Source organism: Meleagris gallopavo, chromosome 31 (assembly GCF_905368555.1).
Source record: "Meleagris gallopavo chromosome 31, MGAL_WU_HG_1.1, whole genome shotgun sequence".
Lineage (NCBI taxonomy): Eukaryota > Metazoa > Chordata > Aves > Galliformes > Phasianidae > Meleagris > Meleagris gallopavo.
The window spans coordinates 1889738-1905271 of record NC_139434.1 but is presented as its reverse complement, the minus strand read 5'-3'; the positions used below and the strand labels follow the sequence as shown (position 1 = coordinate 1905271).

Here is a 15534-nt window from a genome sequence, read left to right as displayed (position 1 = left end):
CCAGAGATGGGGCACCCACACTCCTTTGGGCAGCAGTGCTGGGGCCTCGCTGCGCTCTGAGCAATGAACTTCCTCCTCATATCTCACCTCAGTCTCCCCTCTTTTACCTTACAGCCATTCCCCCTTGTGCTATCACTATCAAACCACGTACAAAGTCGCCCTCCATCTCGGTTGCAAGTACTAGAAGGTCACCAGGGTGCTTTGTGTCCATGCCACTCACCCCACTGCCCTCCATTCCCTCTTCCCAGTCTCTCCTCAGCATCCCGGGCTCCCCTTTCCTCTCCCGACACAACAGCAAGAGCAGCATCTTCAGCTACAAGGGCCGATTCCGCGACCCGGGCTCGGAAAACGAATTCGCCGACGACGAACACAGCACGGTGGAGGAGAGCGAAGGCCGCAGGGATTCCCTCTTCATCCCCATCCGCGGCCGCGACCGACGGAGCAGCTACAGCGGATACAGCGGCTACAGCCAGGGCAGCCGCTCCTCGCGGATATTCCCCAACCTCCGCCGCAACATCAAGAGGAACAGCACGGTGGATTGCAACGGCGTCGTGTCCCTCATCGGCGGCCCGCCTTCCAGCATGCCCGGCGGGCGCCTTCTGCCTGAGGTGAAAATAGATAAGGCAGCTCACGATGACAGCGTAAGGAGGCTGATGTGTAGCTAGCGTAGGCATGGCGGCCTTGTCGTACTCCTCTACTTCCCCGTACGCCGCCCTCCAAGCTGTCTGGGCATCCCGATGAGTGTTGGTTTGTCTGACTGCAGAGGCCGGTGTCTGTTTTGGGTTCCAATCCCCACGCTTCGGCTTTCCCCGTTCTTCCCTTAATCAGACTTATCGTAACAGCTCTTATCATAACATCACAGCATGGTTTGTGTTGGAAGGGGCCTTCACAATCATAGAACGATGGAACCATAGCCTAGTTTGGGTTGATCACAGAGCCATAGGATGGTTGGGTTGGAAGTGCCCACCGCCTTCCTCCCGTCTTCCAAAAAAAGGGTTTGGAATGTAATAACCCTCAGGACGTCAGGGTGCTTCTCATGGAGCTTTTTGCAGCGCTGGGGAAAGGGGGCCAACTAAAACTTCTTGCAAATGCTCTCTACTGTAAGATAAACCTGGGAGCTTAAAGGGAAGTTGAGACAGCCATTTAGCCCTCACTAAGAGGTCTCTTTGAATCTTCAGAGGAAATGGCTGTACCTTGGAATACCAACAAGGAAGTTGTCTTACTATAGAATGGGTTGGGTTGGAAGGGACCTCAAAGATCATGGAAGCATGGAAGGGGTTGGGTTGGAAGAGACCTTAAAGAACATTCAGTTCCAACTCCCTTCCACAGGCAGGGTTTCCAACCACTAAACCAGGCACTAGGACAGGTTGCCCAGGGCCCGATCCTACCTGGCCTTGAACACCTCCAGGGACGGGAAGTTGACTTTTTGTTTGTACAAGGAAATACAGAAATCCTGAGTGTTTCCAACAGTCTGCAGGCTGTTTGAACCCAGATCCAACTGCAGGTCTTTCTCAGTGCAGACCCTTAAAGTATGTCGAGGGAAATACCTGAGGGATTCTACTTGTTTCAGAGCTGTTACATTTTGAAGGGCTTGATTTTCCAAGGAAAGCTATTAACAAGAAATTTCTTTAATTTTAATTTTTGAATTTTCCTGGATTTTGGTTTTTCCTTAATTAGTTGGTCAAATTGGTATTGAGTAGCCTTCTAAGTGCATCAGGAACTCAGGAGAGAAACACAGCTCCAAAATCATAGCTCAGAAGGGAGGGCTAATGAGAATCTGGAGATCAAAAATCATTTCTGAGCAAAGTCTGGTTACCACGCCTATAAATTCCAAGCAATTTTTAAAAACTGTTTCAATTCTTGCAACCTAATTGACCCTAATGAGTTACGTTAAGCATCGGTTGCTACCACTTTTATTTTTCTTCCCCTATTAGCATGTTAATACAATATTTTGCTTCAGTATTTAATTATCTTTTTAACACAGCATGAGCCGTGGTAGGAGTCGTAACCTGCATGATGCATGCATAAAGGAGGAAGTTTTACTTGGCAATCCAAGAACTGCTTTTATTGCTGTTTTCAGGTGCAGATTTTGAAATGAATGTCAATACTATGAAATACTCCAGTGGTAAACTGTAACCGTTGCCTCTAACGAAGCTGGGATTGAATTCTCACTGACCAGACAGGATGAGGCATGGGCTCGTTAGGAATCATTGCCTGCCTGCTGTTAGTAGTAGAGTAGAAACTGCTTTGCAATGTAGCAGGGTTCATTAGAAATGATTCTTAGGATATAATCCTCCCTTTGCCTGAAGCTGCAAAGCAATGGTTTGAGCAGAAAACGAGGGCTTGAGTTTTGAATTGACCACTTCTGTAATATCATCGTCTTCGCTGTAGAATGGGTTGAGTTGGAAGAGACCTCAGAGACTGTAGAACCATAGGATGGCTGGGTTGGAAGGGACATCAAAGATCACAGAGCCATAGGATGGTTGGGTCGGAAGGGATATCGGAGATACCCAGTCCCAACTCCCTTGCCATGGCCAAGGTTGCCACGTGCTAGATCAGGTGTCCCAGGGCCCCGTACAACCTGGCCTTCAGCACATCCAGGGATGTGGCATCCACTGCTTCCCTGTACAGCCTGGAGGAAAGTGGAAAGTCTAGCAAGAATTAAGATGCTTGTTGTTTTTCTCTTTTCTCTCTTGGCTATGCCTTGCGTATTCCTAGGCTTGTAGCACGCAAAACACCAGGAAGATGAAAAGCTCGTATTAATGTGCATATGAATGTTGCAGGGTACAACTGAAATTGAAATTAAGAAGAAACCTGGTGGGTCTCTCTTGGTCTCGATGGATCAGGTGAACGTCTCCTATGGAAGGAAGGATCGTACCAACAGCGTGATGACTGGCTTGACCAACACCCTCGTTGAAGGTAGGAATGGTTTGGAGGTTTGCTTTTGGGTTTTATGAGTGTGCATGGATCGATTGCCCTCTCGTGGTGTGTTTTAGGAAGGCAGAGGACCCATCCACCAGGCGGTTGTGTACGTGCCTCGCTCTGCTGTGAGGGTCCACATCTGGATTCCTTGTGCTGAGCAGGGCTGGACACACATTGCCCCGTTTGCCCAAGGGGATGCTGAATGGTGATGCTGGACGTTGTGAGATGGTTTTGGGGTGGCTGGTATGACTAGAGCGATAGCTGCTTGCTAATGTTGGCCTTCCTTGGACTAGGGAATATAGGAATACTAGACTCAGGTCAGGGCTGGGACTTTTAGAGCTATACTGCACACTGAAAATATTAACGCATTGTTTTTACCCACATCTGCTTCTTTCAAGCCAACATTAATACAAAAGCATTTATGAGACTTTATTTTGCTTGGTTTTAAATATAAACCACGTAGGTGTGGAGGCAAAGACAACAAAGAGTTGTAATTTCACAATAATGAATACACAGTTATAGGAGTAAGATAATGGTATGGGTGCTCTGCCATCTCCCGAGGGCTGGAGGGACCCTCCTTTGCTTACAGCCTTGGGGAGAAAAGGTTTGAGCTGCAGTAAGATCTCCAGTGCAACAGCTGTGAAAGGAGAAAGGGGCTTCTGCACGATGCAAGTTCTGAAGTACACAGTGCATAGAGATGCAATTTCCAAATACGTTATAGAAGAGCCAGCAAGAACTGGTGAGCAGCAGCCATATGAGGTTGATGATCTCAAATTCCTGCTGTCTCCTGCAATAAAACTGTATGAAAACTAAATATACTTAGAAACAGAGCAAGGCTCTTCTGCTGCTTTCCTCCTGCGCATACGCCTACAGGCTCCAGTGCTACGGTCCTCTTTTTTAACTTCAGAAATTCCAAGGCAACTCAACACTAGGCAACCAGAGAACCAATGAGAAAGGGAGTAGTGGTCTTTTCCCTCCCCATAAAAAAAAACAGAACTTCAGTGAGAACAGCTGTACAGCCTCAATAAAACCATCACCAAAGTCAAAGAACGATGGGGGAAAGCTCCTGATTTATTTTCTTTCTCAGCACTTGAAATAAGCCAGTTTAAAAGATGGACGCAGCCTTATGCTTGGTTTCTGTACATGAATGTGTTATGTCTTAATCAGGTTATTTCTGCTCAGAATCCTTTGCAGCATGATGTCATGCATTTCCTCTTTTAGATCATGCCTGCGTTCAACACAGAATTAATTTAACTTCAAGTTATTTAAAAACTGGCACCAAAGGCAGCTTAGAATCTGCAGCTTTTGTTTAAGCCATTTTACCTTGGTCAGTTCTGAGTTAAATATATCCTTTCATTTAAAACAATTAGAGCTCGTCCTGGCGGTCTGTGTTACTGGCCATGGTCATCAACTCCATTGCTTGGTAACTCTTTGTATTAAGCCATCACCACACAGCCTGGATTTATTTCTTTGGTTTTGGGTATTGCAGAAGAGAAGGCAAAATGTAACTTTGCTGCAAGAAAGTTAAGTCATAGTGCAAGCAGAGAGACAGGGGAGAGGATCAAGACGTCCAGGCTGGGAGCATTTTAGCCATTCTGAGAGCCAGGCAGACCCAGCAGTGATAGAAGGGAAGACTGAACTCTGTTGCTGTTTTCTTTTGTGACTGTAGAGCTGGAGGAGTCCCAGAGGAAGTGTCCCCCATGCTGGTACAAATTTGCCAACACGTTCTTGATCTGGGAATGCCACCCCTACTGGATCAAGCTGAAGGAGATAGTGAACTTGATTGTCATGGATCCCTTTGTTGACCTGGCCATCACCATCTGCATTGTGCTCAACACTCTGTTCATGGCCATGGAGCATCATCCTATGACCCCAGAGTTTGAACACGTGCTGTCTGTGGGAAATCTGGTAAGATAGCGTTGGTAAATATTCATAGAATCACTGAGGTTGGAAAAGGCCACTCAGGTCACCAAGACCAACCCCAACCCACCCCACCATGCCCATAACCACATCCCTCAGTGCCACATCTCCGCAGCTCTTGACCCCCTCTAGGGATGGTGACTCCACCCTGGACAGCTGTGCCACCGCATCTCCACTCTTTTGGAGAAGAAATGTTTCCTAATACCCAACCTCAACCTCCCCGCTCCAACCTGAAGCTGCGGTCTGTGGCAGCTTGGAGATGTTGGGTGCAGCTTTCTGGACAAAATGTAGTACTACTTAAAAATCCATCCGTAAATCTCTGGTATGCATGAGTAGGTCAGTGAGATTTGTGCTAGTGAAGCTGAGAACTGGGGACAAGCACACGGCGTTGAATTCACCGTGTTTGAACTGTCACGATGAATTGAAGGTTCATCCCGGAGACTGAAGATCACAAAACGGACAGATGTGAATCTGTGCCCGTTCTTTTCTCTGTCTCTCTCCCATCACCCCAGGTTTTCACGGGAATTTTCACAGCAGAAATGTTCCTGAAGCTCATCGCCATGGATCCCTACTATTATTTCCAGGAAGGCTGGAACATCTTTGATGGATTCATCGTCTCCCTCAGTTTAATGGAGCTGAGTCTGGCGAATGTGGAAGGGCTTTCTGTGCTGCGATCTTTCCGATTGGTATTCATCTTCCAGTCCTTTATGAATGTTACTGTCTTATCTAAAGAAAAGGAATATTCCCCTCCAAACTCCGTTTTTTTCTGCTTTTGGGGAGGACAGTGGGTGGAGTTGTATTATTTTCTTGATCTCTTTTTTCTTCACAGTGCTGTTATGTTGTATGAAATCTGACGCAGCGAGGGGTGACTTGGTAGTGTCTTGGTTCAGAGTACTTAATACGGATGTTGTTTGACCTCATTAGAACACACCTTTCATTTTCTGTGGTCTCTTGAGATAATTTAACAAGTCAAATTTGCTAGGCAGTATGTGTAGCTTTTCCTTTGCTAATGGAGATCAGTATGTGGAGGAATATCTAAGTACAGAATACACAAAATTGAATTGACAGAGGAGTTAAGCAATCTCTATTGCCAATGATTTCAGCAGCAAGAGCAGGAGGTCATGGCTGCATAAAATTCTTGATGGCTCTGGTTGATGAAGTTCTGCCTGATTGTGCCCTTTTTTTAAAAAAAGATGAAATTAACTGTTGTTTTTCTGTTTTTTGTTTTTGTTTTTGTTTGTTGTTGTTGTTGTTTTTTTGGGTTTTTTTTGTAGCTGAGAGTCTTCAAACTGGCCAAGTCCTGGCCCACTCTGAACATGCTGATAAAAATCATCGGTAACTCAGTGGGTGCTTTGGGCAACTTGACCTTGGTGTTGGCCATCATCGTCTTCATCTTTGCGGTGGTGGGCATGCAGCTCTTTGGCAAAAGCTACAAGGAGTGTGTCTGCAAGATCAATCCGGATTGTGAGCTGCCCCGCTGGCACATGCACGATTTCTTCCACTCCTTCCTTATTGTCTTCCGTGTGTTGTGTGGGGAATGGATTGAGACCATGTGGGATTGTATGGAGGTGGCAGGACAGGCCATGTGCTTGATTGTCTTCATGATGGTCATGGTCATCGGAAATTTAGTGGTCAGTAAATGGTTACTGATGGGCTTTATCATTTCCTTCTGGGTGGGGTAGAGCATGGGAATACCTCAGGACAAGGATAGAACCACAGGTCTAGGGTATCTCTTCCAGTTTGGTTGGGGTCCTTCATGGCCTTTGATGGATGAACAGTCCTGTTGACTTTGGTAGTAAAATATTAAGGCTGTGCTTTGTTTGGCCTTAGCCAGTTGCCCCCACTTCCCCTCCTCTTTATCTAGTGAGGATGTATCAAGCTGTAGCCCAACATGTAGTATGAAGCAGCATCCAAGCAGTTTGCAGTAAAAACTTCTCAAATTCCAGGAGAGGAAGGTCCTGAAGTGCTAAAATAAGGCTGGAGGTTTCTTCTAAAATCTGCTAGTTCAATCCTGCAGCGTTACTGTGTGCAGGAAGGGGCTGTTGAAGTGGCACAGGCTGTCATGTGGGAGCTCAGACTGGATCAGGATGTTTCTCTCCAGACTTGCATTTTGTGAAGAAAAATCTATGGAGGAAAACATAAGCAAGATTGAAGCAGAGTGAACGGTTGTATATCTTACGAGTAGAGTTTGAGCCTTATCTGAAAGGACTTGTTTCTCACTAAAGGGATTTAAAATGTGCCCTGGGACTAGCAGTAGACGTGGGCAAGGAAATAAATCTGGGAGCGATCCCTCAAAATGCCCCAGTGTGGCACATTTCCTTTGAGCTTTAGATGGGCCCAAGGTGGAAATCTTGCCCTCGTGTGTAGGCTCTGCCAAGTGTGACCTCTTCTCCTTCAGGTGCTGAACCTGTTCCTGGCTTTGCTGCTGAGCTCCTTCAGCGCAGACAACCTGGCAGCAACGGATGACGATGGGGAGATGAACAACCTGCAGATCTCCGTGATTCGCATCAAGAAGGGCATTGCCTGGATCAAGGCGAAAGTGCGTGAATTCATGCAGGCTCACTTCAAGCAGAGAGAGGCAGATGAGGTCAAGCCTTTGGACGAGCTGTATGACAAGAAGGTGAACTGCATTGCCAACCACACAGGGGCCGATATCCACAGAGACATCGATTACCAGAAGAATGGCAACGGCACGACCAGCGGAATTGGGAGCAGTGTGGAGAAATACATCATCGATGAAGACCACATGTCCTTCATCAACAACCCCAACCTCACCGTCCGGGTGCCTATTGCTGTCGGGGAATCAGATTTTGAAAATCTCAACACAGAAGATTTCAGCAGCGATACGGATCCTGATGGCAGCAAAGAGGTATGTGGAAATGCTAATTATCCATTCTTGTCATTTTGACGTCTGAGCACCTGGAAGCATGTTGGGAAGGAGAACTAGATAGTTCCAGCACCAGACTTCTGTTTGCATTATGATGTTGTCTTGCACCCAAGACAGAAGCTTCTTGTGCTGGTTGCTTTATGGAGAACCATGCGTACTTGTGTATTTACTTACTGCATCTGGGTATGTGATTAAAGGGACCAATGGAATGAGGTGTCTGTCCGTCCTATTGACGTGAGATGTAAGCTGGGTCACGGTCTTAATGAGGTCAAGTGAGGAAACAGCTTTCTCTACAGTAAATGCAGCGAATGACTTGCTGAGTCACCACGAGCTTCGGTGTTTGGTGGGAGCTAATTATAGGTTGGAATGGGTTTTATTTTGTGTTCAAGAAACTGGATGATACCAGCTCCTCCGAAGGCAGCACCATTGATATAAAGCCTGAAGTGGAAGAAGTCCCCGTGGAGGCACCAGAAGAGTATCTGGACCCGGATGCGTGCTTCACCGAGGGTACGTTGAGTTAAATGGAACCTCTGAGCTGTTACTGGGACCCTTATCTGCTGTAAGCTTACCTTCAGCTTAGGTCTGGGGTTGAGTTTTAGCTTCTTTTGAGAGCCTTCTTGGGCCCTCCATCACAGCTGAAGTAGTCAGGAAGCATTTGCAGGGTGGAGGCCTCAGAGATGTAGCTGCCATTGCTGAGATCTAGCTGACTTACAGGTAGGGAAAGCTGATCTTTTGCACAATTAATGTGTTGAGTATTTAGAAGCAGAAGCTTCAGAATCTGCTTCTGGTTTTGTTTTCTTTTTTTTCCTCCCCTCTCTGTCACTGGCCTCAGTGTCTTTCAGCAGCCAATTCATTACAGTTATTCCCATGGCAAAGAGATTGTAAATGGCTCGAGGTTATTCTGTGGGCAAGTTCTCCATTCCTGTTCTGTCAAGTGCGTGGATTTCTCACCAAATATAACTAGCTTAACCTGTTCAGGAATTCTTGTTAATTCAGGTTCCCAGGTACAGAAATGATGGAAGTAATCCTAAAAACCCCAAAAACACACAGAGTTTTAACTGAATCTCAGCACGCTTGATATCATGGGCATCCGAATCAATTCCAGGCACTGAAAATGTTACGTTCTTACAATATCTCATCCCCTACCCAACAAAATTTGGGGCTCACCCCTCCTTGTGCATCATTCCCTTTCCAGGTTGCATGCAGCGCTGTAAGTGTTGTCAGGTCATAATTGAGGAGGGGCTGGGGAAGTCTTGGTGGACCTTGAGGAAGACGTGTTTTCTGATCGTGGAGCATAACTGGTTTGAGACTTTCATCATCTTCATGATCCTGCTGAGCAGTGGAGCTCTGGTAAGTGGCATTCAGAAGTATTTGTAGCTGGGGGACGTTCGCTTGGGAGCACTGTGTAGGGAACTTGGTGAAAAAGGAAACTGTGATGGTTCTCACTTGGCAAACAACAGATCTGCATTGTGGTAGGTGCTGGACGAAAGTCTTTCTCGTTGAGTTTGTTTAGTTTGAACCAAAAATGAAGATTCTGAGCGTGGATGTCTGGGTTCTGGCCGTATTTTGAGTAGAAATGTAGTAATTTGAGATAGTTGATGCAACTACTAGAGCAGATGTGTAGGGAATGTCATCCTACTGCTCATCTCAGTATTGTTTGAATGAGCTTCTGGATTAATTGCCACGTTGACCCGTGGAGTAAATGACAGGAGTACCTGGTTATTCCCCAGGCTTTTGAGGATATTTACATAGAGCAGAGGAAAACCATCCGGACCATCTTGGAGTACGCAGACAAGGTCTTCACGTACATCTTCATCCTGGAGATGTTGCTGAAATGGTGTGCCTATGGGTTCGTCAAGTTCTTCACCAACGCCTGGTGCTGGCTGGATTTCCTCATTGTGGCTGTATGTATCCTCTCCTCTCTATTTCTGATTGGGAAAAAAAACACGTTAGTTAGCAGGATGTTGGGGTAATGCTTTCTCCAGAGAAGTGTCCTAACTGAGTCATGCATTTAGTGTGGATTCAAACCCAGATGTGTGTCCAAAACACGTTGGAGGGTTGAGCCCTTTGAGTATGGAGAGCATTTCCCGTGCAATTTTGGGATCTCAAGTGCTTGCATTCTCTTAAAAACATTTTGCCACATCCAGTTGTGAAGCAGCATTGTAGTGAGTGCCCCAAGAGCAAATAGAATGCAAAAAATCTAAAAACCTTCCAAGGCTCTTGTTGGGAGAAGGAACATTTTGAACATGATTCATTGATGCCGAGTTGCTGTTCAGCAACATTATCACTCTGGAAATATTTCTGAGTAGGTGGAGGAACTATCCTTGGAATTCAGGGGCAGAAGTGACTCAGGATGTCTACATTTCCTGTGGAAAACTGTCTTTATTTTATATATATATATATATATTTATATTACATTTTTTTCTTACAAAAAGCTCTGCTCCCCATAACACCTTTCCTTCTTACACACATCTCGAAGAAGTAACTCTTCTTTTCTGAAAATAACTCTATCTCTGTCACTGCCTTAAGCACAAGTGCTAACATGAGAACCAATGCTCGCTGCCACCTATTCCTCTGTGCTGCTCTGGGGAGAGAGTTTGACAAAACGAAATCCTTTGGGGTGCAGTATTGCAGAGAAGAGCAGCTGCTCAGCAACAGAAATAACACTCATGGACCTTATGCTTCATGTTCTGAGTCGAATTCCAGCTGTTGGGAACGAGCAAATTGCCATTAACGAATTGCACTGAGTGTGGTCGTGATAGATTTGCAGGGAATGAGCAAGTGCAGTCCAGTGGTCCATGCAAGGAGCAAGAATTCACAGTACTTAGGGTAAATTTCTCTTTGCTTGCTACCATAGATGGGAAATTCGCATGTTTTAGTCCACAAAAAATAAATGGGAACTTGAGATGCCGAAAGCTGTAGAATAAGCTGATGTTGCAATGAATGAGCCGAGGCTGAATGTTACTCAACAAAACCTCAGCTCTGCACAGTATCCTGTAGCTGTTAAACACGTTTTATTTTCAAATTCTTTAATGTGATGTTGATGGGGTTGAGTGGAGTCACGTGGTGGCAGCCGTAACGGATAGAGAATAAGACTTTGCATCATAACGACCCTCTTGAATGTTATTTTTCAGGTTTGGTAGCATTGTCAAATAACTCTCCTCCTCTGATCCCCAAAGCTTGCTGGGTGTATTTGTGAAGACAAAGTCTTGTTCTGGGTAATCATGAAGGCTTCTGCTTTTCAGTCAATCTGGGATCCCTTTGGTCTGACATCGGTGCCTGCTGTGTCTTCTGTTGGAGTGTGCCAGAGAATAACACTGGAAAGGCCCCATGAAAGCTGAAAGAGCCTTTAGACTTTTTCCTGCCATTCTGATAGGTTCACGCTCAGGAATGAGGCGTTATCCTGAGGGGAAGAAGCTCTAAAAGTGCGGATTCAGTGAAGTCTGTGTTTTGTATAGGGAGTAACACACCTTGGTTCTGTCTCTACCGACCATAGACCCCACAACCTCCAAACACCATTTGACGTTGGTCTCACCTCTAGCCCATTTTTTGGGTGATTCCTCGTAAGCCTTCCCATTCTGTTTGTTTCCAGCATAATTTTTATGTTCTCGCTTTTTTGTGCAATCGGAGTCCCAGCCTGATGTGACGTGGATGTGCCAGGGTTGCATTGCCCTTGGTCCCATCCCACATAGGCTGGTTTTGTTTCATGAGGGCTTAGTTTAAAACCTTGGAATGCCTTTGACATTTGTTTTTTTTTTTCCAACAATATAACTTAAAAATAAAAAGCAAACAACCCAAAACGACATGGGGAAGCCAAAGAGCCCCGTTGCCTTGTATTGTAGCATCTTGGTATTTAGTAGCATTTTGGGGTGAATGCAAAGATAGAAGAAGCATGAAGCACACACACAGTTAAGCAAGGCAAAATCTGTGTCTTTCCAACATCCCTTTACCAAAGAGATTGAAATTATTCTGCTGCCTGGGTGGCATCAACCACTGTTGTGAAGATGAGTAGAGCTCATGCACTGGTGTTGGATGATGTGCTTGACCCACAGAGGGTAAGAGCTTTTCCAACCCATCACACCAGCAGATGATTCTTTAGGTCAGATGGTGTTGCTTTATGCCCCTCTGAGCCCTTGGTTTGGTCTTACATATCAGGTGGGAAAAGGATTTTCACAATTGGTGAAGGCAGTCCAGAACAGAGAGCAGGAATTCCTCTGTGTGTGTTTGTGTTTGAAATCTGAATATTTTTCCTGGAATACGTGGTGTTTCATAAGGATCATCTTTGTAATTAATTTCATGTTAGCATTTTAATGTCCGCTTTAAAAAAGAAGGAGGGCAAATGGGAAATGTCCTCTTCTGGGAAATAAGATCAAAACAAAAAACAAGAAACCCACCAAAACACACTTGCTAGAGGAGGTCTCGTGTTTTTCCATTATTTGTTGCTGCATATTGATGTCTTTTTTTTTTTTTTTTTTTTCCCCTTACAAAAGATTGACATTTCTGTTCTTATCTGTGTCTGTAATGTGATGCCAGCCAGAAATGGAAGGTAGTGGGATGCTGATGGGTGGTGTCTGTAGATGCTGTTTCATACGGCCGAGTCATGCGTAATCCAATCCAAGGAGTTTCCCGTGGGCTCACCTGGGGATTGGAGCGCTGCCCTAAAGGCACGTGCCTGCTCCAAAAAGAGATGGCTCCACACTCCCAAGCTTTTCCTCAATGTTGTGAGAGCCTGGGCTGCACCACTTGGCCAAAGGCAGGAATTCATGGAATCATAGAATCTCGGAATCACAAGGTTGGAAAGGACCTACAAGGTCATCTTGTCCAACCGTCCTCCTATCGCCATTACTACCACTAAGCTACCAAATTCTTCATGGGGTCATTAAGGTTGGAAAAGGTTTCCAGAATCATCAGCCAGCCGTTGATCCATCCCCAATAAACCATGTCCCCGGGTGCCACATCTCCGCAGTTCCTGAGCCCCTCTAGGGACGGTGCCTCCTCCACTCCCCGCGCAGTCCGTGCCAATGCATCACCGCTCATCCAGAGGAGAAATTGTTCCTAATATTCAACCTGATCCTCTCCTGGTGCAACATGAGGCCGTTGCCTCTCATCCTAAACTCACGAGCGTGGAGCCTGGCCTTGATTCCAGGCTGTAAGCAGGATGTGTTGTCTTCGTGGCGTTGTAAAAGGGGCAGAAATGAACCAGTTCTGCTGTCGTTTTGGGATTAGAGCCTGAGCAACCGTGTAATCCTGCGTTCCCCCCATCAGTAAGATGCTGATCTACCCTCACCTGTCCCCGGAGATGTTTCCCCAATGCTGCTTGGGTTTATGAGCCACCAGAGCTGGGATCAGCCGCCGTGGCCGCGTGCCCTCCCTTGGGTGCTCCCATTTTTCGGGGCCGCTCTGCCAGAAGCCAGCTCGGCTGCTTGCTGTACAAATGGAGCTCAGGTGGTGCAGTGTGTGTATTTATCTGTATTCTTTCTCATAGGTACCTTTAACATTTGTCTGGCTTAATTTAATGGGAGCCGCTGGGATCCTGCAGACATTACAGGGCGAGGGTAAGGTTTTTGTCATCCGTTTGGGCTCTTCCTTCCGACAGACCCCTTTTTCTCCGTCTGTGTGTCTCTGCCTCTCTCTCACTTCTCTTTCCCCTATGTTCTTTTCTTATTGCCTTTCTCAACCGCATTATTTCCTTCCAGGTCGTTTCAGTCAAGTGAAGTAGGCAGCTGGTGTCATGTCTTCGGTATTTCTCTATGGGGGCCGCCCAGGCTGGCAGCCGGGGTTGGGCAATCAGGGCTAGGGGACTCGTGCTAACAGTCTGGAACCTTTTTTTTCTTTTTTTTTCTCTTTTTTTTTTTCTTTTTTTTTCTTTCTCTTTTTTTTTTTTTCCTTTTCCTTTCTTCTCTCTCTCTCTTTTTTTTTTTCTCTCTTTTCTTCTCTTTTTTTTCTTTTTTTTTCTTTTCTTTTTCTATTTTCTGTGTAGGTCTCTTTAGTCAGCCTTATAGCTAATGCCCTGGGCTACTCGGAACTAGGTGCCATAAAGTCCCTTAGGACCCTAAGAGCTTTGAGGCCTTTAAGAGCGTTGTCCCGATTTGAGGGGATGAGGGTAAGATGCCATCAGCAGCTGATCCTTCTGCATGCCCGTGGAGCGGTTTTTTTTACGCATGCTAGAACTGATCAAAACGGGTGGAAAAGAGAATTCCAATCAGAAGTGTGGTGCAGCTGCTGACTCGATCACCTCGACCGTCGATGTCCCCCACCCTGCCCACCGCTGCGCACTCCCCAATTAAGAAAGGGAGAATGCATCCAGCTGCCTCATTACATTAATGACCGGCCCCAACCACGTGCCATTTGTAGACGATGTTAACACTTGGCTGTTCTCATTGAGCCTGGCTTTGACCTCTAGCATCCGAGGGGGCTTCTCAGCTGTAACTCTTCTATCTAGGGAGAATCACCAGGTGCAAAGAAGCAGAATTCGAACCACCCCAGGCTCTCCGCCGCCTCTTGGTGGGGTCGGATGGAAAGAATCTCTGAGGGGCTGCCAAAAAATGCGATGCAGGGGGGTGAGAGGCTCCAGGAAGGGACCAGCGGGGAGCTCGGCTGCTTGCAAAAACGGCCTTGGTTTAATTCCTCTTGTTGCACCTTGTTGTTCTCGGTCCAGTCTGGCGGTGACTGGAAGCCTTGTCTGGTAGTGAAGCTTTTTCCCTTTCCACTCCCTCCCTTGTACCATGCTTTGACGGTCCCCTGTCCTGTCGCCGTCACACGAGCCACGAAGCACAAGCAAAGCATTGAACTTAACAAGCTTTCCTCAAATTGTTAGCCAGATTTGAAATGATTCGAAATTATTTCAGTGTCTTCTGCTGCTTTCCCACTCATATCTGTATTTTGGTGCCTATGTGCTTTTTTTTTTTTTTTTTTTCATTTGGGATTGAAACACTCTTAAGAACATGCAGAAAAAATACATGTAAGTGAAGGGTTGTCATATGGATGGATTTCCCAGTTGCTCCTAGGTCAATAATTTAGGTCTTTTTTGTTGAATCCCGATTGGCTCACAACAGGAGAGATTATGAGAGCTAAGGTTATATTATTTATATTGAAAGAATAGGGGGAAAAAAAAAGAAAAAAAAGGGAAAGAAATAGCATCTGCACAGTTCTACAGTTCTTTTTTTTTTTTTTTTTTTTTTTTCCCATGGTCTGACTGGAGGATCCCCCCTGAGTCCTTCTGATTTCCTTTGGATTTGCTCTGCTGTAACTGAATGCAGAGTGCAGCACAGAAGGAGCCACAAACCGATGGGGAATCCCCAAATTCTGCAGGAAGTGGTCGAAAGAAATGAGAGAATAAATCCAGAGAGGGTTATCTCTTCCCCAATGCATTCTCCCCCTACTTTTTTTTTTTTTCTTCTTCTTTTTTTACCTTACCAGGCTCTGTGAGCTTCATGCTAAGCTTCACAATGCAATGCAACAACACAGGATGGCAATTCCTCCATTGGCACCCAGCGTCCATGTGCCACTTCATCCCTTCCTTGCACCCATTGGGCTCCTCTGTCCCTTTTTTGTCCCCATAAGCCAATAATGCTGTGATGCATTTCATCAGGACGGAAGGATTTCGCCCCCAGCACGCAGCCAGCACTGCTCTAATGAGTTTTACTGCCACAAAAGCACGTGGTGGTTTTTGCACGTGGTGGTTTTTGCACGTGGTGGTTTTTTGCACGTGGTGGTTTTTGCTCATGGTGGTTTTTGCACGTGGTGCTCAGCAGAAGGGCTGCTGGGGGCACATAGGAATTAGTGCTAAGCCTGGAGGTAGAAAA

General features: G+C 46.0%; 1 protein-coding gene across 1 annotated transcript in view; it reads left to right on the top strand.

Annotated features, from left to right (window-relative positions):
- SCN8A (sodium voltage-gated channel alpha subunit 8) overlaps positions 1 to 15534 on the top strand; it is a 51721-nt gene that overhangs the window by 26414 nt on the left and 9773 nt on the right. Inside the window, exons 12-21 of the mRNA XM_085212103.1 lie at positions 249 to 608; positions 2784 to 2919; positions 4592 to 4830; positions 5355 to 5528; positions 6117 to 6473; positions 7241 to 7711; positions 8119 to 8236; positions 8925 to 9079; positions 9460 to 9633; positions 13710 to 13832. Coding sequence (XP_085068229.1) covers positions 249 to 608; positions 2784 to 2919; positions 4592 to 4830; positions 5355 to 5528; positions 6117 to 6473; positions 7241 to 7711; positions 8119 to 8236; positions 8925 to 9079; positions 9460 to 9633; positions 13710 to 13832 — 2307 coding nt within the window. The remainder of the gene's footprint in view (positions 1 to 248; positions 609 to 2783; positions 2920 to 4591; positions 4831 to 5354; positions 5529 to 6116; positions 6474 to 7240; positions 7712 to 8118; positions 8237 to 8924; positions 9080 to 9459; positions 9634 to 13709; positions 13833 to 15534) is intronic.